At 39.7% G+C, this 25,027-nt stretch overlaps 1 protein-coding gene across 1 annotated transcript in view; it reads right to left on the reverse strand.

Annotated features, from left to right (window-relative positions):
• Nucleotides 1-2,000: 2,000 nt before the first annotated feature.
• si:ch73-335l21.1 (insulin receptor substrate 1-B) overlaps nucleotides 2,001-25,027 on the reverse strand; it is a 58,926-nt gene continuing 35,899 nt past the window's right edge. The window contains exon 5 of the mRNA XM_014024536.1: nucleotides 2,001-5,464. Within this exon, the coding sequence (XP_013879990.1) occupies nucleotides 5,457-5,464 (8 nt within the window). The 3' untranslated portion in view covers nucleotides 2,001-5,456. The remainder of the gene's footprint in view (nucleotides 5,465-25,027) is intronic.

Raw genomic sequence — 25,027 nt, forward strand, 5'->3', positions numbered from 1 at the left:
TGAGCATGTGGGAAAAAAAGAAAGAAAGAAAGAAAAAACCTGGTAGACATGGTTTAAAATAAATGTAGGTCTTGAAAACCTCCAGGGAGTCTCTCTGTGTGTCCAACRTGAACAGAGAACAAAGGTTTTAGGTGTGGGGTCGAGCAGGTTTGTTTTTACAAAGCGCTTAGAGAAACAGGAGCATCTGCAGGTGTCTGTGTGTGCTGCTTGTTTCTGGTTCCTACATCCCAACACTGAAAGATGAAGGCAGAACAACAGGGATGCAGCCAGTGGCGGCCCAGTGGGGTAAATTGCTACCCCTTAAAAAACTGGTGCCCCTTGGCAGTTTTACATCCATTTTTTTAAATATAAAATAAATTTAGAAGGGGGCAAGCTTAAATAAGTTATAAGTGTAAAAAATTTAATAGACAACAATAATTAATAATAACTGATAGCATTTTCACAAATATAACAAATGGTGAAGTAATGGGGGGTATTTTGATGACTGATGTCAGTGACCATTTACCCATTTTCACAATTCATATATATGATCAATACAAAAGTAGTTACAATCAAGAAAAAAAACAATAAACACATAAAAGCTTTGGATAAATTAAAGGACGATTTGGGAAAACAAAACTGGAAAGATGTGTATGTTGAAAATGTGAACAAAACAAAAGATGTAGTCATGAATATTTTAGGAACTTTGTATGAAAGAAAATGTGGCAAAAATACTGTATATACAAAAAGAAATGTTGACAAACCATGGATGACTAAAGGGTTGAGAAACGCTTTAAAAAAAATTGCTTGTATTCATGCTTCCTGAAATTCTGTCATTGTTTTGCTACCTTTCATTTATTTGTATTTTTGTTGTTTTTGAAGAAATTAATAAACTAATAGACAGGCATCAGAAAGTGATCAGGCTTTTAAACTAAAATGCTCAGGGGGGCCACAGCTACTGAAAGCCAACATTCAGTGACCAGATATCCAGCAATTAAATAGTCAACATTATTTTTAAATTAAAAAACTAATTTAAAATAAGCAAGATTTAAAATAAAAAAAATTTTTTTATTCATTTAATTTTATAATAAATGAAGTCATTGGCAGGCAGGTTGTTTAAYCCCGTCATGAATCATCAGGATTACCACTCTGAAATATTTGTCATTCAAGTCTTAAAGAAATGAAATTATCAAACTCATCAGTGGACCAGATTAAAGTCACCAATGGGCCAGTATTGGCCCATGGGCCTCCAGTTGAAAAGTCCCACCCTAACTCCTTTGTTGCTATAATTGCCAAACTATATAGGACAACAAAATAAATCAAAATTTGATTGTTTCAACCCCCAATAAAACCTTTTTGGAGGTTTTGTTATGATTTTGAAATAAAATTGCAGAAAATAATTGATCCAAGATGGCTGCCATTGAAAGTAAAAAGGTAGCTTTAAATTCAGTCCCTTTTAAAGATAATGAGCAACAATTTGGTGTGGTAGTGGTCATTAAAATCCATCCAGCTATTCATGAATTATTTTACTAACACAAATCTAGGCTTGATTGCCTCTAATGGCAGGAACTAGAATTGAAAATAAGACTCGTTTAAATTGAACAAATCTTGATCCAGGCATTTATTAAGAAGTCTTTAAGCCTTTATATCCAATGTCGGCTAAATTCTTAAGGAGGGTGGCGTGTGTGTGTGTGTGTGTGTGTGTGTGAGTGAGGGGAGGGGGGTGATTAGCTCTGATGACAAGCTGCCGCCCTCAAGTGCAACCGATCCGATCGGTGGGAGTGTCAAACGTGACTAATGCGCCGCAGAAGACTCCAAAAAACAATTAGGCCATTTTTATTCCCCCCACACTAGAGTGTGACATCTGCGTTGTGGTGGGAGGCCATCTGAACCGGACCGCCTGTCTTCAACACTTCATGCAGATGTCCCCCCGCCCCACCATTGACTCCCTTGTTTAGTTGTTTCCCCCCACAAACAACCAAAATTCATCAGCTAAAACAGTAAAATAAAAAAGAAACAAGTTTGTATTGTTGTACGTCATTTTTCTTTCCAAGCAACAACAAAAACAGTTTTACACCAATGGCATATTTTACAACAAGTCCCCGTTCGGTACAATCGATCCCTCACAGGGTGGTGGGCAGCAGGAATAGAGAAAACATTTCAGACAAGCAGCAGCACCACTTTTGTACACACGAGTGTACCTCAGTTCTAACAACGCAACGATTGAAATCACACGGCCTCTTGAAGGGCCCGCTCCTCTTCCTCCTCCTCGAGCCCTCCCATCGTCCATGACAGCCGAGGAGAAACGTTTTCCCGCACCGCAGGCAGTTTGATGAAGCCTTGGTGGGAGGACGGGGGCAGGAAGGGGAGCTCCAAACGGCAGAATTATTACACTTGTTTGCTCTTCCTCTACAGACTAAAAAAATACATTTAAGCATTTGGCTGAAAATTGAGGTGTTAAGAAAATGAGAACATCTCCAAAATACAGAAAAAAACCAAAAACATTTCAGCTCATCCATTTGTCTTTGGACGTCTCACGCGTTACTATTATTAGGATGTTTAATAATAAAACTGCATTGTTGCGTTTAAAAACTTCAAAAAGTCGTGACCAGAACAAAAACTCTCCAAAGACAAACACACGGGTGAAACTCAGAGGAAAAAAAAAGACATGAACTCGAACATTAAAACTTGTTCTTTTGCTGTGGCCGGTTTGTATCAAACCCCACCGGTAAAATTTCACAGGCGGCATCAAGGTTAAAGCGTACGCTCGTCTCCGCTCTGACCTTTATCTCAAAAAGATTCACACGAGCCGACTGCGAGGCGAGACGGTTCTTTTCTCCTCGCTGCCAAACAAAACACCAGGAGACTGAGAAAAAAKAAATGTACAGCTTAATCGTAAAACAATGTGTCCAGACAGGAGCGGTGCTGTCAGAGGAGGACAGCTTAGTGTTGTTGCTGTTTGCGTTTTGGCACCAACAAACCCTGCAGTGATTAAGTCCTCGGTCACTGGAGAAGCAAAAAAACAAAAAAGTAAAACTGTCCATCAAGTCAATAGATCACTGCCACTCCAAACAAGCTGAAAAGAGTTCTTCTTACCAGTCCAAAAAATAGTYAAAAATATTTAATATACTCTGCTATGATGACTCTATTAGTGCTAAAGTGGGGCAGAGAGAAAGGAAACAAGGCCAGGCACTTAAGTGCTTATGCATAGTGAAGATTAAAGAGCCAAAAAAAAAAAGATTGTGAGAAAAGGGGATAGAAACCAAGAGTGTCAAAGGATTTAGAGCTAAAGCACTTTCATTTATTCATTAAAATTTCAAACAGTTTGGTGTCGTTTGAATTCACTGAGAAAACCTGTTAGCTTTTCCAGGCGCTAACGTGCTAGCATTAGCATGGCTATTGATGAGAGTGCCTGTCCTCAGCTGTTTGTACCGTTTTGTTGTTTCCTGAGTTGAAGGAGACTTAGTGTCTGGAGCTAATAGCCCTAATGGGATTGCTTGGCTCTATATCAGGGGTCTAACCCTGAGCTGTGGTCAGCAGGACAGTGAATTTACATCCTGGCATGGGGCTAATATGATAATCTGATCCAGCCGGCTTGAAGCTAGCGGAGCTACTCTGTTCCCTGCTACAAGTGCCGTGTTGTTTCAAGCCTGTGGATTTTAATACTTTAGACTATGGCTCGCTGAGAAGAAGTAAACAAAGGTTGGAGGGGGAAAGACAAGGAGAAGTTTAAATGCAGCACAGCAATGAACGCTGCTCTAACACCAGTTGGCACTGAGCTAACAGCAGCTTTGCTAATATTTCCTACAGTAGAAGGTTAGCAGATAGATAGCTTAGTACCATCTTTATATTTAATGTTAGCAGAAGTGCTGCGTTCATGTTGTACTGGATTGATTCTGAATTTGTTATTGAAGGAAAAAAAACAACGCAAAAATTTCCRCGCTGCACCACCAGGTGGCGACAATGTTAACATTTCAAGAGAGAGATTTAAAAGTCCTAACTTGGTCACAGCTTCTCCCAAAATGTTTGTAGCTTGTATTTTTTCTTCGATACCATATTTTGTGAGAAACAACTTCTTCAGCGTGATTGATGACAGAAATTGAATAAAGCAAAACAGATGGTGAAAATAATTAAAAACCGTCCGTGCTCAATTGCTGTTGTGGCTTCTGGGGTGTTGTGATTGTTTCTGAAAAGTTCAGTTTAAACTCCACTTTGAAAACATTTAAATTAAAAAATACCATAAAAAGTGGTTTGAACGTAGACGGGTTGTGCAAAAAGATAAAGGTTTTTTCAACATTTACAAAAAAAGTGTTGAAAAAATTAGAGCTTAGATGAACAAACAGGTGTGTTCATAAATTTAATCAGAAGTTCCTACTGAACAAGAACTGTTTTACCAATTAATTCTCTAAACATTTCATTTTTAAAGATTTAAGGATTTCAATAAGTCATTTCCCTTTTTTCCAGCTTTTATTAAACCTGAATATCGGCCATGATAAAAGCCTGTTGATTTCAGATATATTTTAACTGATCTGTGTACAACTAACGACCTTGATATTCTATGTTAAGTGTTTTGATTTAAACTTAAATGCTTAAAGTTTGTGTACCTAGTAAGTGTTTTGTTGGTTTCTTTGTGTTTCTGTGCATTTTCTCTTCACAACCAGAACCACTGCAGCCATAGTTTGGTCACTGAATAAGTACGATGCTTAAACCAAAGCAGACGATGGCGTCACTGTGTGGGAGTTTTAGATCTTCTGCTGAAAAGGGGCCTGTTTCAAATTACAGACACTGTAAATATTTTGTCTATACACTCACACGGAAACCAGGAGTGGTTTAGTAAAACACGAGGCTTTCGTGTATTCTTGTTAACGCTGAAGTGATTGACTGTAATCACACAGAGGAAACTTCCCAACCTTTTTAACGTGGATCCTGTACGACATGAACGCAGCAGCGACAAAACAAAGCTACCTGTCTCAATCAGCACCTTCAGCTCATTTGTAAAAACATCAAAATWAAACATCAAACCTAAAGCTTTAGTTAGATCTCTGTAAAATAGTTACACTCTAAACATGAGGCACTTAAACTTATTTTTTACAAGTTGTCTCTTTTTGTTTTGAAACCAGACAAACACATTTGGAACTTTTTGTAATTAGAAGATTTACAAACGAGAAAGTTTTTCATTTTTGTACCGTCCTGTGATTGGCTTTCATTTAAGGAATGAGAGCAGCTAATAGCTTTTTAAGAGTGTCGTTTGGCACACATCCACGTTGGTCTGATTCACCAACCAGATGAGGAGAAAACAATAAAATAAAAAGAGGTTTCCATCAGTTTCTGTCAAAGTGCTTCAGGGTCACATCCGGTCCAGCTGCTCTCATGTGATTGGTTGTCACAAAACAAGAAAAAAAAAAGATAAACAAACGTAGAGCATCGAAGCGCTTTGAGTGGTACCGGATTGTCTCCTGGAGGATGACCCACCAACATCAGCACTCTGGAAGACAGAAGCAGGAGAAGAAACAACTCTGTTAGACGTGAAATAAACAACAAATCAGATATGRAGAAGGGAATCAGGACATGTTTATTTATTCTGTCATTTTTTATCAGGTTCAGAGCAATCAGAGCTCATTGGTTCTGGCACACAGTGACCCGAGAGCGGACAGCAAGGATCAAACAAGAAGAGAACGAGATAAAAGGGAAAAACTGGGAAGAGGGGGCCAGGGGGATGTCCCCCCGTTGGGTACACAGCCAACGAGTCCCTTGGTGTGTATCTTTAACTTCCCCTAGCTTTTTAAGGTTAGCAGAACCTCATAAACAGTCACATTTCAGCTAAGTTTTTGGCTGTTCTGATCAAATCTTCAGTCTAAAACACGAACAGTGGTTGGCCGTGTTTCCACTGGATGATGACTGTGCTACACTTTCCTGCAGGACCAATCAGAACATGGCTGGATMCCCTACCTTCAATTAGGAAGTAACCGCGATGCTGCTACCCTCCAAGTACTCGTCAAATAGATTTTATTACCATTTTTCCACGTCTTCGTGACGCTCTCCTGTACCCTCACCGTGCTCTGAACACCCATCCTGTCTGTAGCTATGAGATAACACCGGGCCAGTACCAAGGGGTATCATGTTTGTGCAGGAGGTTTGTCACAACCACGGTTATAGCATGAACATACAGCCAACACGGCCGGTCAGTTTTCRATTACCACGTTTTGATGGTTAATATGATCCTGAAGTCATAGACGCACTGACACACCCACATGTTAAGATTTGCCTGAAGGACCACTGCCAAGACCATACATGTTCGGTCAGATTGTTTTTTTAATATCTTATGTGGTTTGTCATTCAGCATTAAGGGGGTCTAGCGCAGGGGTCAATATGATTTGCAAAGAACTTTTGGGCTAAAGAAGTGGTTCCCAAATATGATGTAATTATTCACTCAAGCCCCAATTCGATTATCACAACATCTGAGCAGACAAGGTTATGGGACACCCCCCTGAGTGTTCTGGCATCCCCCCAGGTTGGGAGCCACTGGGCTAATGGACAACTGTGAGGCTCAAACTATGGGTGGGTCTTACAACGCCAATCTTATACCGCAACAACAAATGTATTTTTTAAATTGTATTTTTTTAACGTCATTGTCCAGAAAACCCGATTCACTAGATCACATCAACACATTAGCAAAATACTTATTTTACAATAATAATGTCCCACCTTTATTTGAAATACATCCACGTACAAACAAAACTGTCCCGTTCTTCCACAAACAGTGTGCTGCAGCTTTCTGACCTCAGTGACAAAACATCACTTGTCGACTTTATCATAACTTGCACCTTAGAAGTGTTATTGTTCAGTCTGACACAGATATTTAACCAGACCAGGGTCACCCAGCATGATCATGTTGACGTTTTAACTTAACGTCTTGTTGCGATTAACTAACGGATACATAAAAACTGTTGTCTAATCTGTAAAGTTCTTGTGTGATAAATCGTTTTATGTTAAAAAAAAGGTGAACGAGAAACACATTTCTGCAGTTTGAGCTGCAGGAACAAGACGCTGAGGATCGTAAAGATAAGTAGGTGCTCTTTAAACTTTGGGTTTGTTTCTGTAAGACGTGATGACTCATGCTAAAAGAACCCGGGCTGTCCTTATTTTCCAAGCAAACATTAAAAAAAGGCAGTTCCTACAGAGATGAGGCTTTAGGGAAGAGTTTCTTGTCTCTTTTTGCCTAAAAAGAAATTCCCAGCAGTGCTCAACTCTCTAATTGCACAAGGGTACTCTATATTTATGCTGTTCCTTCTCTCCCCAGTTCATTTTTTTATTTATTTCCCTCCGGTTGCAGTGAGCTATATTTAGCCCCCCTCCCTCTCAGGACAGACGGCAGCCGCCAGCCAGCAGATCTGTGACGGACTAGAACGGAACCGACCATGCAGGCTTTGAAAGAACAAACAAGAAAACTAAACCGTAAAAACTCCAGGATCGGGTGTTTCTCCATCGACACACACACACACTTGTATTTCTATACTTATTAGGACCATTCATTGACTTCCGTTCATTTTAGTCTTTTCCGTAGTCTAACCCTAAACTCAATTCAGAYCTTGGTCCTAAATCTAACCCCCAAACAAAAAAATGGAGTTTCACCATATTAGGACTGGTCTTTGGACCCCAATAGGACTATTGATCTTGTTCTCCAATCCTCAAAGACTGCATTGATGCATTTCCAGCAGTTTCTATAGCCTAACCMTGGCCCCTTACCCCAACTCTAACCATACATACCCAACCGTAAACAAAAGCCTAAACTAATTTCAGACCTTAGTCCTAAGGTAAACCCCCAAACCAGAAATGGGGTTCAACCATATTAGGACTGGTCTTGGATAACCTATTGGTCTTGACAAGGTAGATGTGTCCTAAAAAGGCAAAAAAAAAAAAAAAAAAAAAAAAAAAAATACAAGTATTCACACAAACACCCATGTTCTTCTATCCTCAAAGATTGCTTTGACTTCCATGCATTTCCAGTTGTTTTTATAGCCAAACCCTGGCCCCTTGCCCTAACTCCAACCCCCCAGTACATACCCAACCATAAAAATAAGCCTAAAATCAATTCCCACCTTAGTACCAACTCTAACCCCACACCCAAAAAACAGCATTTGAACTCATGGGGACTGGGGTTTTAGGTTCCCATTAGGAACAGTGGGTCCTCACAAGCCTGTGTGTACCAGGAAAAATGTTGCTAAACGGTCCTCACTATGTAACAAATACATGTATACACACATTACACAGGGATGATATAATCATGAGGATGAGATTCACTTAATAGTGACCTTTCTCCAGTTCAGACATGGGAAATTATACAGATGGGGACAAAAAAAAGCTTCATGCACTGACTCATAATTAAACGTTTCCTCTCCTCGCCACACTTATCAGATATCAGCTTCTTGTTTTCTCTCTCCAGCCCCCGTCTGAGCCTCCCTGGGAGCTTTGTCTATTGATCTTATTCATTTCCTCGAATCGTTTCACCATTTGTGGCYAAATCGATATAATAATGTCCCCAATGGTGACAAGTTTCCTTCTACTCTCTCACAGCTAGACTGTTTAAATCAGAGGGGTTTGTCAGTCTGCGCGTAGCCAAGAGGCTGTTTGTGTGTRCGCAATCAGAAGAGTATGGGTCTATGTGATGTCTTAATCATGTCTGCCTTAAGAAAATAAAAAAATGACAGCCTCCCTGCTGTTTGGTCRTAAATCGAGTGTGTCAGTCTGTCATTTTCATGCCGCAGCAGCTCCCACAAGACACGGGGCTGGACTGAGCAACATGAAGTGAGTCATTCTGTCCACTGTTAAATTACATTACATCTTTCAAGAACTTCAGACGATGTGCTCCATCATCAGCTTCTAAATGAAACGGTGCAGAACAGGGCTAAAACGGCAGCGATGCCGGGAAATCGCTGGAAAGAATGGAGGAGACTAAAACAAGCAGGAACGGTGAACATTTCTGGAGCAAATTAATAGATGCGCCCATGGCGTTCATCACCAAATAAGCATCTCATAAGAGTCGGGGCTGGAAGAAAGTCCCCCTCTCATTTCAGGTGGTAATTTGTGGCTTTGCATTCAGGCAAAAAATCGTGTGGTTCCAACCTACAATCTGAGATGTCCTCATGCAAGAAACTCCCTCAGACTTCGAGTTCAGCCGACCYGGGAGTCATTGAGTGCACGAGTCAAATACATCCAGAGATCTAAAAGAAATCTACATTGGAGGCTGACTMCAGTTTTTCTAACTTGCTAATACCAAATTTAAAACATTGCAATTTCTCTCAACGAATGAAAAGTAACATTTTGATTCCGTAAACTTTTGAGTTATCAACTATAAAATATGAATGATAACTGCATATTTAATAGGAGTGCAACGATACAGAAAATTCACGATTCGGTTCGATATTTTAGTCTCACAGTTGTTATTTTTTCGATATAAAAAAGAGAAATGTCCATGCCCTTTTTAACATGTAATTTATTTAAATTAATTATGAACAATTGTTTAATCTCAAAATACAGTTTTCAAATTAAATGTTGCTGAAACAGCAAGTTACTCAGTAGATCTGCGCTCAAAAATGCAGCCTAGGTAGTTGAACACAGATCCACTGATCCTTCAACACAGAGCATCTTCAGAAGAGAAGCTGTTAAAATAAAATTTAAAAATCTGTATTGTTCGATACAAGTGTGCATTGAACCTAAAGGACTGCATTGAATGGTTCGACATGGGCACATGTATTGTTGCACCCCTAATATTTAACTCTGTTACAAAGTACTCTAAAGCACAGCACAAAAAGTAATTGGTAGATTATTTCTTTGTTGTAACAATGTGTCTTGGCAATAAAACTTGTACTGTTGGAAAGCCTGTTAAGTTTTATATGGTGCCACATTTGTAAGGAACATGCATCTGTGGGGTGAGCAGTAGAGCTATAGGTTGTTCACATAAAGAACTTGTTGTTGTTTTTATTGACTCGTTTTGAGCTTCTGGTACCTCCAGGTGCTCGATATAAGATTTATTGCCAAGAAGCTTTATTACAACAAAGAAATTATCTACCAAATACAACTTTAGTTACTTTTGTGCCAAGTATCGTAATAAATACATAAAAAAACATCAAAATGTTTGATGATGCACTTGGTTCAATGGCTTGTTAGTTAAACTGCAAACTGTTACAACACTCCTGAAATCCAGTCGATTTGTTTTTACACTTGATTTCATTAAATAATCTTTTCCACACGGGTCTGACACGAGCTGAGATCCAGTGTGGAGACAGAAACCTGCACGGCTCCTGTGTCGCCACATTTCATTTCTTCCAGAGACGCCAGAAAGTCTGCCAGTTTTACGTTCTGCACTCTGACCACAGTGTCAGACCCGTCTGTTAGTCATGAATCTGAGGATGACATCTTTGGTCCAAATGATACTCTGCCCAAAAAAATCTATCAGAGGTCCAAACACTTGATCTCCCCCMACACGCTGGGAGCTTTAAGGTTGTGGAGTTGAATGGTTGCTTCTTCATCGAGGCCGTCAGCTGCTTCAGATGTTGGTTTCGCAATTTTGCTGCCAACCGGTGACCCAGTTTCTTGATCCCTGCGGCGTACTCCAGGCTTATCGTGTTTCTAATGTCTGAATTCGGCTAAAAGCGTTTACTTTTCCTACGTGAAGACTTTAAACCCAAATCAGCAGCTGTCGTGGTCTCAGACACATTTTAATCGCGGGCCAGTGGAAGAGTAACAAACTGGTTTGGATGCTCAAAACACATTAACTCAAACTGTGTTAACGTTTCTAATAACAAAAATTTAAAAACATCTCTATACTTGAAACAGAAATTATTAGTCTAAAGCAGGGGTCTCCAGCCTTTTTTTCCTTAAGAGCTACTTTAACAAAATGAAATTATACAAGAGCTACTTTTGGCACAAATAACATCGGGTGACAGGTCTCGGACATTTTTTCCCCATTGTAGACTCCAACGGGTAGAAACCCCATGCAGTGACGTATGCTGCAGCGGGAGGGGCTTCCCAGGAGCTCGGCACAGTGTTTTTCAAGGAGCTATGAARTGCACAAAAATGGATGCCGAACAACCACCTGACCGTGCATCGCCTGGTCGACTGTCGTTCGACCACAATGAACCCTAGATTGTTTGACTGACAACCAAGAAGGAGGGCCATCTATAGATTGATTGGATATAAATGAAAGTTTGTTCGGCCGGTGACAAATTAAATTTTGCTACTCCTAATTTTTCATGAGCACTGAAGAGCTACTTTAAAGGAGCTCACAAGCTACTGGTTGGAGACCCCTGGTCTAAAGAGAACAACAGAGAGGATTTGAATGGTGAGGTTATAACGATTTAGACCAGCTGTTCTCAAGCAAAAATACAACCTTGGAAGAGGTTTAACTCTGCAGATATCAGCATTAGAAACAACTTATTCAGTACTTTTATACCAAAGTACATTTAAAATCTTGACCCACTGCCAAGAGTGCTAAACTTTTTAAACTTAGACTAATGATCTCTTTTCCTAATTCTTTTTAAATAGTCTTATATTTCTGTGTCTTATCAAACTCTGAGGTCTGTTGGGTGTAAATATGTTCTCTGGACCGGTCCATAACCCTTCATCCCTTCACTGATCTAAAGGTTTTGCTTGAGGCACTAGAGTCTCAAAAGAAACTAAACAGCATGAGGAAACGAGTCCAGGCATCAAAGATCGAGCTGGAGAAAACTGTAAAACAAGTGAACTAGGAATTAATATTTATTTAATTAAGGACACTCGGGTACTTAGGATAACTCAAGATGTCTGAGTGCARCCTGAAACTTTTATTTGCTTAGAGTAAATGTTCTGCAAACACTTCAGCTGTGGTTGAGTGAGAAAATAACACTAATGTTAGTTTTGTTTTCAGAAAATAGTCATTATTACACTTTAATATTCATCAGATTTTGATTCTGACCAGCTGTAACACAGACCAAGAATACTGAGCAGGTCGTTACAAAATGGACTCAAACGTYCGGTTATTTCTTACTATAAACAATAAATACAAGTTAATTTTTTTATTTCTTGGTTGACGACTGGAACTCACTGGATCTTTGCAGCTAAAGCAGAACCACTTAATAAAAGTCGTTCCTGACCTTAAAAAGCTTTTTTCAATGTTTAATTTCTCATTTTAAACGCAGAGTAATCTAGTAAGAATTGACTGAMGGCTTCAAATATTGTCATGAAGCAGCCTGAGTGGGCGAGTTTCAGCATACAGACGAKCGGAAATGTCTGATGTGTGAAGCAGCACTGCTGAGTCATGAGAGGAAGAAAATATCCGCCTGAGAAAAGCTGTCCGATGTACAGCTTCATATCGGAGTATTTTTAGATCGGCCTACCCTTGGATAAAATCTGAATAAGCAGTTCTTCGGCCTGTTGACAACGGGTCGATCTTTGCATGCAGGTCGGCTGGGCTGCGCACGGCGAGGGGACAAAAAACCTGCGGATTTCAGCAATATATGAACAGGAGTTTGTGGATAACTTATCTCAAATCATATCAGTTACCATTACACGAGTGGATTTTGTCACAAGAGCAACAAACACCTGACTCAACGTTGGAACAAGCTGTAATTTAACCTTTGACCAAAATACCAAAGATAAGAGGGCAACAGGTTCCTGAGAGCCAATAAAGACTATTTGTTTATTTTTCCAAACCTTTCAAGCTGCAGCATTCATTGCTAATATAAGAAAAYGTACACGTTTCTGACAGCTGAACCTGATTTTGGCAGAAAGCTTCGTCATAAATCAACACTGATATTATTGTGTAACATAAACTAGCTCCRGTGCTGAAAGCTGTCAGGATGCCCCGTCCTCATATGTCGAAGTAAAGCCAAAAGCACCAAAGGCTTTTTGGGGGAAATACAATCCAGTTTGATCAAATACCTCCAACTCTCACATATCTTCAGTGTCTGCTAATTCAAATCAATCATTTATTTCCGTTTTAGTGCAGCTCTACTGGTTTTGCCACTTTTTGCTCGTGCCGATGATGCAAATYGCTTCGACGCACGCAAACACACACATGAACTAAGGTGTCGTCTTCGGCGAGGTGATATGTGGCGTGACAGGACGAGCAGGTGGGCTCTTCGTTTCGAGTAAACCCATCTCCCAGAAGAGCGGCTCGCTCTGGATCTCTGACACAAACGCTTTAAAAACCGAAAGCTGTTGCTCCGTGGTGAAGAGCTGCAGCTGAGTGACGGAGCTGCAAAATCTGTAAAACTAAATTCCCTCTATAAAAGATCAAACTTAGAGAAGGAAAGTAGACTTAATTTATGATTTCGTTTAAGAGTTTTGATTTGATGCCAWTTGTTTGAACATTAAATTATTATTTGACAAACTGTCACCAACTCAGATCATTCCAACTCTGTTGTCTTCCAGACATATTTGCTGTATCAGCAAAGATGAAACTGAAAAACTCARGATAAAAGCGTCTGTTGTCCTTAAATCACTTTAGAGAGAAGAAAAAACTCCACCCATGATCTGCTCTGAAAAAAATCTTCACAGGGCCGACTAAAAGCATCCATCTTCTGCTCAGTCAAGTGTAAAATACAAACGGTTCTGTTCCACTTGCTGACCTGAGCTGATCTGCAGCATCAGGACGACCGACCCCTCACAAACCTTCAGCTCTTCGACAGGAAGAGGGTCCGACGGTGAAGCCTGGTTTCATTTCGTCGCGTGATTCTGAGCGTTGTTTCCAGACACCTCGGTGTGTGTCTTCATGTGGCAGCTGGTGATGAATTGTGTAATTATTAACAGAGACGCCTCTGCTACTGGTTTCAGATTTAATAAATCGTCTTAAAATAATTTGTGGCGTAAATTATCTGCTGCATAAAACCACTGTTTTATAAAGAGAAAATTAATGATTTCCTTTAGACAATATGTTACTTTGAATCTCTGTGTTGAAGAGGAATATCTGGGACTGTAGCGAATGGTGATGCACTCCCACCGACATGGACCGACTCTGCTGGCACGCACCAAGGTGTGGATGAATGTCTGTGTGTGTGGGTTGCTGTTTGTCAGACTGTGGGGTAGACAGGAGACTTAGCCTACAGGCAGAGCAAATATTTATCTCAGACCCTTCAGGAGGCTCCAGTGGAAGATGCATGGGTACCTTCTTCTGGCCTCCACAGCCGACTAAAACTCCTTCAAGGTTTTAGGCTTTTAAAACTAATTTTTACATCACTTAGGTCTTAAACCATTTGCCCCTGTGAAACTAAACAGATGAGTTTAATCAATAAAGATTAATAAAGTGTTGGTGATCATTAGGGTTGCATCAATTGCTTGGCAGGTGACAAAATTGGGTTCAGGTTCCCAGATCAAAGGGAATTAATAATCTCTCTGATGAGTTCTGGGTCTGCCTTTGAGGTCTACTCCTAAATGAACATACCCAGAAACCCTCCTAACAACTTGAACCACTTCAGCTGACACCTTATGAGGTCAAATCAAAACACTCATCAATAAAGTGGAGGTTTATTTTCAGTTGGTGATGGGAGGAGTTGAAGGAGGAAGATCTGGTATTTCTGGTATTTTTCCAAGGAGATTTGACATTTTGTAAAATTGTCTCGAAGGAATTCAGTCAGCACAGCTAAACAGAGCCACCTGTGTCTCCACGCTGTCTCCTGTGTGCACAAAAACTGTGATTCCACCAGTTCATTGGTTATTTTATAGGATGTATTTGATTATGTGTATAAGTTTTGCAGGATCGTTGTAAAAATAGCTGCATTTTTAATACTTTTAAAACTAGTATTGATATTGCGTYCAATACCAGCATTTTTGCAAGTACTCATACAAAATACCCCAATACTAGTACTGATACTGTGATGTTATCAATACTCTATTAAATGTGTTGCAGTTTACATTTAAAAGGGAAAAGCTTGTCAGTTCCATGTTTAACAAATTCATAGAAGTTAAAAGACAATGTCATTTGTTATTTTTATTTACTTTAAAATGTTCCAACTGTAGATATCATGCTTTATATTTGATTTGATCCAGTCAGAGGGGCTGTAGGATGATAAGGAAGTATACCCACGTTGTTCYAAACAAAATAAGAGTTTTTAAAGTCATCATGTATTGTTAAAGTTCTAATTCAGTAAGCACTTCATATTAAATTACTAAATTATACTGTAGTAATCTATTGTCTCACCTTCTCCCGTTTTATTACCTCCACCGAGGAGGTTATGTTTTCGGTTGTGTCTGTCTGTCTGTGAACAAAATTACTCAATTTATGGACGGATTTTCATGAAATGTTTTACTACAGGTGGGTATTGGCCAAAGAAACACACCATAAATTTTGGTGATGATCCGGATCCTGGGAATTTTTTATTGCAGGATAGGGGAAATTGGCCTTGGCGGAAGTTTGCGCTCTCAGAGTGCTTCTAGTTTATTTATTATTTGCATTGAGGTCTTATTTGAACTATTGAACTGCTCTGAAGATTTCAAACAGGATGTTTTTTTTTACTTTTATTCACTCGAGAGTCACTTTAATCAAACCAAAGAATTAATTGAAAAAAAAATTGACAGATTAATTGACTATCAAAATAATCGTTTAGGTGTAGCCCTAACCCTGGATTTATACTGCATGCGTCTCCGCTGCGCAGGTCGCAGCTGTGCGTTTCAAGTCCAGTTTACACTACCTCTGCTCCACTCCGGTCCGACAGAGGAGATCGCGCAATAAATTCAGTGATAAGTGTGGAAGTCACAGCAAAAATTAATTAATTCTGTGAAAGACGAACTCCAAACACAGCTGAAAACAATGATATAAAGGCTTATGGTATTTATGTTGAAATTGTCTCGCTGTCGTCTTTCTGAAACTTCTGATTTCAAAATAAAATCCATGTGTATCATGTGTGTACACATATGCTTCATGCTACGTTTCCATCTGCTTCCCAAACAGAACGAAACATTCTGACAGCATCTGTGTAGAAATATATCCGTATTTTTATTAATATAGCCGCAATTTCAACATTATTCCAACAAATTATTCAGCCTAAAAGTGTCTTATTTTGAAAATACGGATGTTGTGCTCGTTTCTTTTCCTGTTGGTGCRACGTAATCTTTAAAMRTTGACTYCGGCRCAGCTCCGGCATCCGGCAAAAATAGGATCTGTTCTAATTTTGACGGATCGCCGTCCGCTCACGGCCGCCCTGCGCAGCCAGTGTAAACACTCTCATTGATTATAATGGGTGTGTATTGGCTGCGGAGGTCGGACCGGAGCAGAACGCAAGTAATGTAAATTAGGGGTAAAGAAACTGCCTCTTTATTTTCTGTCCAATATAGTTGTGTAATTAAATGGAAAGCTGGTGGGAGAAAAAGTGCTTGTAGCATAGCTTAATGCAGAGCAGAATCTTACAAAAATTGAAGGAGGCAGARAAAATTGCAGTTGGTGCATCTCACAACTTCACAAAAATCTGACAAGACAGGCCATGACACACGCACAACTGAACTGAAATGCATGAAATATTTAAAAAATGAGGCATGAAGTCTGTAAAATTTCATCCGCAGGCTTTTATTTTGAAGGCAAACAAAACGACAACAGTACTCTTGCTTTATGATGCTGTCATTACAACTGCATGTGACGTGAAGAATGTGATTTCACCTCTAACCTTATGACTGGTAATGTCCTCTGAAGAGTTTAATATGTTTGACTCGTCKGCTCAAAACGAGAGAGAATGACTCAAACGGGGACCAGGACTCAAAGTTCCTGTGTCATGTAAATGGAAAAGYAGGGTGACGCAATCACCGCCGTTCTGTGCAGAGGGCGATGATTCGTATTCATGTTCAGCTGATCTCCAGAAGCCCCTCTGGCTCCGCTGGCGTCGTCTGCCCRCGGCAGAGAGCAACGCAGCGTCACTAAGTTGTTCGGACAAACGGCGAGGACACCAGCTGCTGATGACGACAGTGGTTACGCACCTGAAAATGTGATCRAACCGTTTGCGAATATATATATATATATAWAATAAAATAAATAAATAAAAACCCGAGGGCATTTTTACTTAAGTTACATTGGATGACAACTGGTCATGAATATAAACAACTTCATTAAAAGTAAATGGACTCAAAAAAGATAGAGAAGCAGTACACAGGGTAAGTGGATATTAAAACCCAACCCTGCCTCTCTATCATCTCTTTTCCTCTTCCCTGTACGCCCATCTCTTCAATATGCTGTTTCTACTTGTTCTGTTCCTGACCAGCGCTGATTAAATGAGTAAACAACATAGTTAAGTGCATTTCATTTCCTTCCCACTGCCAATTTGATGCTTGTAAGGGTCCACTTAGATGTTGTGACGCCTGCAGTGGAGGAGAACATTGTGTTGACGGCTGTGGAGGAGTGTGTGTGTGTGTGTGTGTGTGTGTGTGTGTGTGCGTGCGTGTTTATGGGAGGATGAGAAGGGTCCCCAGTGGTCTCTGGTGTATTAAAAAATGTCCAGCCATGTAGAAAAACATTCACAGACAGGACCTCCAGCTTGGGTTTCACACAGGACCTGACTACAAACTGGATGTTATTTTTGCCAATAAATGAATGAATGAATGAATGAATGAATGAATGAATGAATGAATGAATGAATGAATGAATGTCTGAGATGATCCTCAAAAAGCTATTGGCTGAAAACTTGTCACAGAGTTAATGATCGACTAAAGGATGAGCTGAAGGGATCTCTCAGGTCTTCATGGTTTATCCCACATGACTGTTAAGAGTGTAYCAATACATCATTACACATCAATATATTGTTTAAATTATTCAATTACATCAAGGCAAAAGAAAACATTGATCCATATTGTCATGAGCCCGATGTGGACAATAACTTGTGTTTGATGTGATATCCTTTGTACTGTATTGTCGTACAAACAAATCAATATAATACTGTATAGTGATAAAGCTGGTGATCAACAGTGATTATAGGGTTGGGCGTAGCATGTGTGATCAATCGTCAGAAAAACTGTCACCAATTAATATTTGCCACTTTGTGATTACTGCGATTAGCGTTGTGCGCTGACTTATGTTTGTGTGCAACGTGAGCCCATAACATTAACAACAATGGTGGGAGGTGGAGCAGCTACCACCACGCATCCGTCCAACGATTCGAAACACTGCTGTAAACTGGAGCAGGAGCCAAAAAACATGGACAGAGGCCAAAAAATGTGGACCACGACCACAAGAAACTCTTCTTCAGCAAAGAGAAGAAGAAAAATAGGAATAATGCAGGTCTGCCTGTGGAACTTCACCTTMCTAAAGATATGCCACCACTACACATTGTGGAAAAGGTTGGTTTTAATTCAAAGCTGACYATGTTAACCTGTTAAAATGAAGATGTTGGTTTGACTGATGATCTAAGTAGGAATACACCGATATGAAAATTTCAGTCGATATTGATACCCGATATAATTATTGMTGTTATGGCCGAAAACTGATATTTACCGATATTACACAAACACACAAATTATATTATACATATACGCACAAACACACTTGGGTCTTTTATTGATATGGTAAATAAAGAACTAGATCTCTGACATGGCTCTACTTCAGTTACGTATTCCTGGCTGCGCAGCATCAATGTCACTATCATGATCAAACAGATGCTGCTCAACCAAACATCTCCCCTCCYAAAACAGAAACACAAAGATAAAAAGTGGGAAATCAATATCGGACATTAGTATCGGCCCAGTTTTACATATCGAGCCGATACCGATATTCTAAAAAATGACCAATATCAGCCGATACCGATATCAATACCGATATATCGTGCATCCCTATCGCTGTGTCTGATGGGTAGGTTTCTTTTCAGGTTTAGCTCTTATTTTTGTTTGCCACTTGCCCACTTTTAAAGCACATTATAACACAATGTGCTTTCATATTTTGGGAAAAGGACATAAATTATTGCAAATGTTTAGAGAAAAACTGAAATATATTTAAAGATGGAACAGTCTCATTGAGAGTTGTATATTCAACTGATCCAGGTTTCTAAAAATATCCCAACAGAGAGAGAAATATTGATGTACTGAGCTGGCTAATAGCATTATGTCATTAATCCTGACTGCACTTTTGGGATAAAAACCCTCTGGTTTCATGCTTGCTTGCTTTTTTTATTCTTTCTTKAAAGGACAGAAGAAACTACTGTTGTACAACTGTCATTAACAGGAATTAGTAATGCCACTTTTAATTTGGAGAGTTTTTTTACTCGATACAAAGCAACCCTTATTAAAATGTAYAACAAAGAGACTGATTCAGATCATCAAACAGATGTGGCCAGCTGTCTGCTCATCAAACTGCACAAACCCAGTTTAATGCTGTGGTTTGGACAATCAAAAGATAAAAAAACAAAAAAGAAGCCTGTAAAGAACAGGAAGCTGTTAGCGGTTAGCCCCAGCTGTGGTGCTGACRCTGAGGTGACACAGAGGTGAGGCAGTGCTCTAAAGGTTAATGACCGTTCCCGTGCCAATAATGGCAGCAATGAACAAACATCTCTGCTCCTTCGACCAGTTTGAACTGATGGGTTATGTAAGGATAACCGGGTGGGGGTGGGGAGGGTGTTCCCTCTTCTGGTACCTTGGAGAAACTTAAACAGATCCAGAAACAGAAAAGTGGTCCACATGTTGGGCTTTGTCACCAGATAAGTGGGTTTAAAACTCACCAAGTGTCATTACTCGCTCTTTTCTTTTGAACTAAAACCATAAACTCAACTTCTTCTTCTTTTTTTTTGGCAGTTTGTTCTTGCTGATTACATGAAAAGAGCTGCAGAGTATATTCACTCACTCATTGTGTCAGAGTTACACAACAGAAGAGTGACTGTATGTGTTTCCCTTATACTTTCCTCTGCAGGCGRCCTGAGTTGAGCAATCCAAGTCAACAGACGAGAGTTCTCTGTTCCTCACCGAAATAAACTGTCGGAGCTTTATGTGCAACASCAGGCTGAAGAAAAGCCAATTCAGCACAAACATCTGTCAGCCTCTTGTGACTTTTGGTACATCAGTTCGCTCAGCTGGAAATTGTGTAATAAAATGAGATAATAAAGGTTAAATACGCCTCAGAGCTGTAACTGTTCATTTACGGGCTTCATGTTTGTTGCACGTTGTTCTGAATTGTGCGGTATTTTTGTTTAATAGTACGATGACAATATCAGTTTGATAGATCGATATTTTCCTGACTTTCTTTTCTGTCATCCCTATAATCTAAACCAGGTGTGGGCAGAGAGGCAAGTGAGACTCCACTGCATTGACCAAATACACCACTGGTGCACAGAGGAAGAGATTTACCATAAATTCTGTAAACTTTATTTTAAGCTGCTTTAAGCTTTGAATGTGCAACTTTTAGGGTTGGGCGATAAATTGATTTAATCGATTAACTCGAATTTGCCATTTATAAAGATTTAATTTTGGGAAAATCAAGATTTTTTTCCCCACCAGTGCACTCTTTGGGGCTTCTGTAGTTCAGAGGTCACCCCACCTGTCYCTCAAGATGTTTGGTACACGACATGACAATATGCAGCTAGCAGAGAGGATCTACTTCTTAAAAAGGCACCGTTTCTTCAGTTATCTGGAACTGGTTTGGTTTTGCAACCTCAGACTTGGAGCAACAAAAACCTCACTGCAAAATCTGTTTGAAGGCTCTTGCTACAAAAAGCAGGAGTACAACAAATTTGTTTCGACACCTGAAAMAGAGGCACTCCGTTAAGTGGGAAGCAAAAYTGATTAAAATCAAAAACTTAATTTGGGATAAAAAAAAATTTTGGGGGCCACATCACCCAACCTTAGCAACTTTATTGAGAATTTCCTTTTTTGCATGCTGTTTGAATCATCATGCTGGTACATTTTATGGAATTTAACAGTATTTAGATAATAAAATGCTGCAATTTATAGTACACTGTGTTGTAATAAAGTCTAAAAATATTGTGATATTAGATTACCCTTATATAATATGCTCTTAGGGGTCCAAGTTCTTTCAGACTGGTTGAACTCTATGTAAAAGCAAAAACAAGCAGCAGATATGAAACATTTAATATTCTGTTAATATTACAGTCACAGGATGGGCCGACACGTCGTAGTCACATGACCGATTTAAATCACTCTAATGGGAAAGATAAAATGCTTCAACATGTGTCAAAGGTTCAGACTTCAAGCTACACAACAGTTTTTAAATTGTGTTAATGGGAGTTGTAGTATATAATTTACAACACTTTTTAAAAAGAAAATGTTCTTCATATTTGAAGCACTTTGCAGCAGGAAAGACGGTCAGATTCATGATAAAAAAACAACACAGCAATCCAGTCACTGGTCTGCCCCCTCGAGTCAAACAAATCTACAATCCTTTGACCTCTTTCCTGACTGAGGCCTGAAATCAATTGACAAACACCAAAAACTCAACCGGAAGAAGAAAAAGACACGAAAGTTGATTGAAGTTTGACGATGATGGAGAGATGGTGAAAGTGAGCAATGAGATTTGAGAGRTTTATATTTAGCATGTTTGAATTTCATAGTTAGTCTTTAGTTTAGTCAGTTTAAATGTGTTTGGATCAAAACAATGAGGAGAATTTTGAATATGGAAGTTGAGATAGAGGTGGAGCTTGTGGACAATGGACCAAGTCAGACTTCCCCTGCACGGTATTTACTGTAATAATCGGGAAATGCCAAATATCAGTCAGTTCTTCTGACCAACCCTATGTTAAAGATGTAAAACTTTTTGGTTATCTATTAAAAATGTAAATATTTGTGGATCATTCTAGTTTATTTTATAATTCAGTAGAAGTTATGCGTAACAAAACTAAGAATTACAAATGAAAAAAAGCATCTTTTCAAACTGTGAATGTATTATCTGGACTGTCAGCGTGCGCCAGTGCGTCCTTTCCAAAACCGGACCCAGCAGGTGTTTAAAAAGGGCCGTCTTGTTAAAAGTGGCTTAACTGGACCCAATTCAACCTGTCTGCTCAGGACAAGGGCTCACAGGCGAAACCCAAGCGGGTGGAAACAACTAAAAAAAGACGGTCCTGTGAGAGCAGCTTGACCCTGCCAGGTTCTCACCCTGCCTGCTGTGATCGTCAGCACTTTATCAGCCGCTCAGATCGACTCAGACCTGCTCTCATCACCCTGAGCCCCCCCAATCCTCGACGCACGCAACGCAAATATCCTGTCACCATGATCCGTGTCGTCGTTGGGCAGTATTTTAGCCAGACAGGACACCAACTTCCATGTGAGAAGTGGCTCGTTAGTAGACGGTAATCAGCTTAATGCTCTCCGACGCCCACCGGCACTAAGCTCTTTACGGACAAACCCAGTTAGAGCAGCAGCGTTTGAGCGAAGCCAAGAACACACACAGATCAYGGCTCAGACAAGGTGACGACATGAGGAATGGAGAATTCGTTGTTTGAGTTGAAGAAAGAGAAAGAAAGGGGAAAAAAAGAGGCATTTTTTCATGGGTCAGTGATAAAGGAAGAAAATGCAAACAAAATTTCAATAAACTAAAAGAAAGACTCAAATACTTTCCTGTGAGAAATGTACAAGGAGGGAGGGACGCAAATAAGAATGAGTGTGTGTGAAAGGAGGGAAGCACTCCCTCCTCTTCCTCCTCCTCCTCCTGTGCACTCAGTAACCCCAGTAGGTTGGTGGGTGGCAACGTCGTGCTTTAAGGCAGAGCCCGACGCACTCGGAGCCCCGCATACATCCCATACCACTGCACACAATCAGGGCTCTGTAGCCAGGATCTCACACACACACACACACAGCTGGCCTGTGTCCCAGCAAACACACACTTACACAGACACACACACACACCGAGGATGCACCTAAAACTGTAAACAGTCTTGTGTCCGTGCATTTCTTTTGTCTTTTCTGGTTTCATTTAGTCCAAAAACCTGGAACCGTTCGAGTTGCAAAACTATTAAATTAGCAGGAAAAACCTGCATGTTTGAGAAAAACAAACAAATTAAACGTTTCTCCTTTTATTTTCTCCACAGAAAAAGATTAATTACTTTGCCATTTTGAAAAATAGGAGACATAAGCGGCACTCTAATCTATTCAGCAAACACAAACCCTGAAATAGCTTGATTAATATCCACCTACACTAAAGACCGGTTTACATTCTTTGAAGGGGAAAACCTGTTGCAGACAGCTCCTTGAATGAACTCAGTTTGATTAAGTTTTATTCTGACTGAATTTATGAGCTTATGAACACATAGGGAAAAATAAAAAAAAATACCAGTAGTGGGCATTGCTCCACTGATCAGCTAACAGAGGAACCAATTTTTTTTTCGTTTAGTGGATTAGCCTTTTTAGTAACTTTAAAACCATTAGCGGACCGATTAGCTTCAGCTAAATTAGGTTTTGCCAACTTTAAGTCAGCTAACAGCTAACTAACAAGCTAACATCAACAGGTTTGTGTCAGTCCCATCAGACTTCAGCTGGAAGGAGACGAAGAYGTGTGACGCAGACAGAGTGACAGTCGTCTTAGTGGTTAGTGATTAGCTGTGCTAGCTACCACTATTTTTCTTTTACATGTTAAGTTGTGTAGCGTAAACGAAACTACATTTTGTAGTTAGCATGTTATGAGTTAGTTAATCTAACTATATGATTAGTTGTTCCCACCATGAACAGAACATATTCAATTTATAATTAGCTGTTAATTTTTACGTGTTTAGCTATTAGTAAAGTTTTTATTAGTAGATTATAAATTAGAGAAACTAATGTTTTGGTTAGCTATGCTCCCCACTGAAAATGTCCTGGGAAAAATTACCTACCGTTGAGCTAAAGCCTRGTCTAATCAAGACCAAAACCAATATTCCTTCACCCTCCTGCTGCCCTTGGGTCAAAATTACACACAAGGCTTCAGTTTGGCCTCATGAATCGTTTTGACCCAGGGACACCAGGAGGGTTAACTGCAAACATTTGATAGTGGTTGATGCAAACATTTTCTTTTAATCACAGTTTTTAATTTTGCAATACTATTCTGGCAAAATGTCAAAAATATTCCTGCTGAATGTGCCTCATCTGGCCTCGCTAGTTTTTTGCATAACTGTTCCCATRAACGGCTATGAAATACCTAAGGTTAGAGTCGTTTTAAACTGGAAGTAATCCACTTTAGCCTGATCAAGCAGTCGTCAGCTCCCCAATCTGGTCAGGGGTTGTTTAAAAAGCCATCCACAACAGGTAAGATATTATTTGTCCAAAAGCATTCCACAAAACCTGACTACTGCTTGAACGTGTTACGTAACATCTCTTTGAATGAAACTCGACTCAAGTTCACACAAGTTCACAAACCTATAAATCAAATATTTAAAGCCTGGCAGTACTTGTTAAAACCAAATAATTCTTATTAATCTAAGATTTTATATTACAATCATATTTATTCATCATGCCCTACACCAGGGCTAATCAGCTACATTTTTCCTGGGCCCACGGTTACTGAAAGCTAACACTTCAGGGACCAAACACAATATTGTTTATATATATATATTTATATATATAATTAAAAAATTATCTCATCTTTGGGCCAGACTGAGATCATGAACAGGCCAGCTGTGGCCCCATGGACTGGCAGTTGTTCCATCGTTCATTCATTCTAACACACCCCTCACTCACTGCCCCGTTGAGTGAGCAAGCCTCAGTATATGATTGTTAGTGTGGGAAAAAAGAAGCTGTCAGAATAAAAGAGAGAGAGAGAGCAAACAAAAAGGCTGCTGGGAGGAGATGAAAAGGCAGGAAGAGAAGCAAAAAGATGGAGAAATGTTGAGGCAGAGGGGCTTTGTTGGAGGACAGAATGAGMCCAAGAGAAGTAGGTGTGGTTGTGGGACAGAAAGGTCCTCTGGAYGCCAGTTGAAACGTGGTTTTTGGACCAGTCCTGCTCCTTAAAACGTGTCTTTGAAGATGTGTGCCATTAGGAGACCTGYGAGAATGTGTGATGTCTGTGTTGCCATGCAAACACGTAAACCAAACAAATCCAGACTTTTTAAAACAAGGTTACTGCAGAGCTTTGAAGTGAAGAGCAAAGCATGCACAGGTGTGACATTTAAGAGCTCTTCAGTCAAAT

The sequence above is a fragment of the Austrofundulus limnaeus genome, unplaced genomic scaffold (assembly GCF_001266775.1).
Source record: "Austrofundulus limnaeus strain Quisiro unplaced genomic scaffold, Austrofundulus_limnaeus-1.0 Scaffold426, whole genome shotgun sequence".
NCBI lineage: Eukaryota > Metazoa > Chordata > Actinopteri > Cyprinodontiformes > Rivulidae > Austrofundulus > Austrofundulus limnaeus.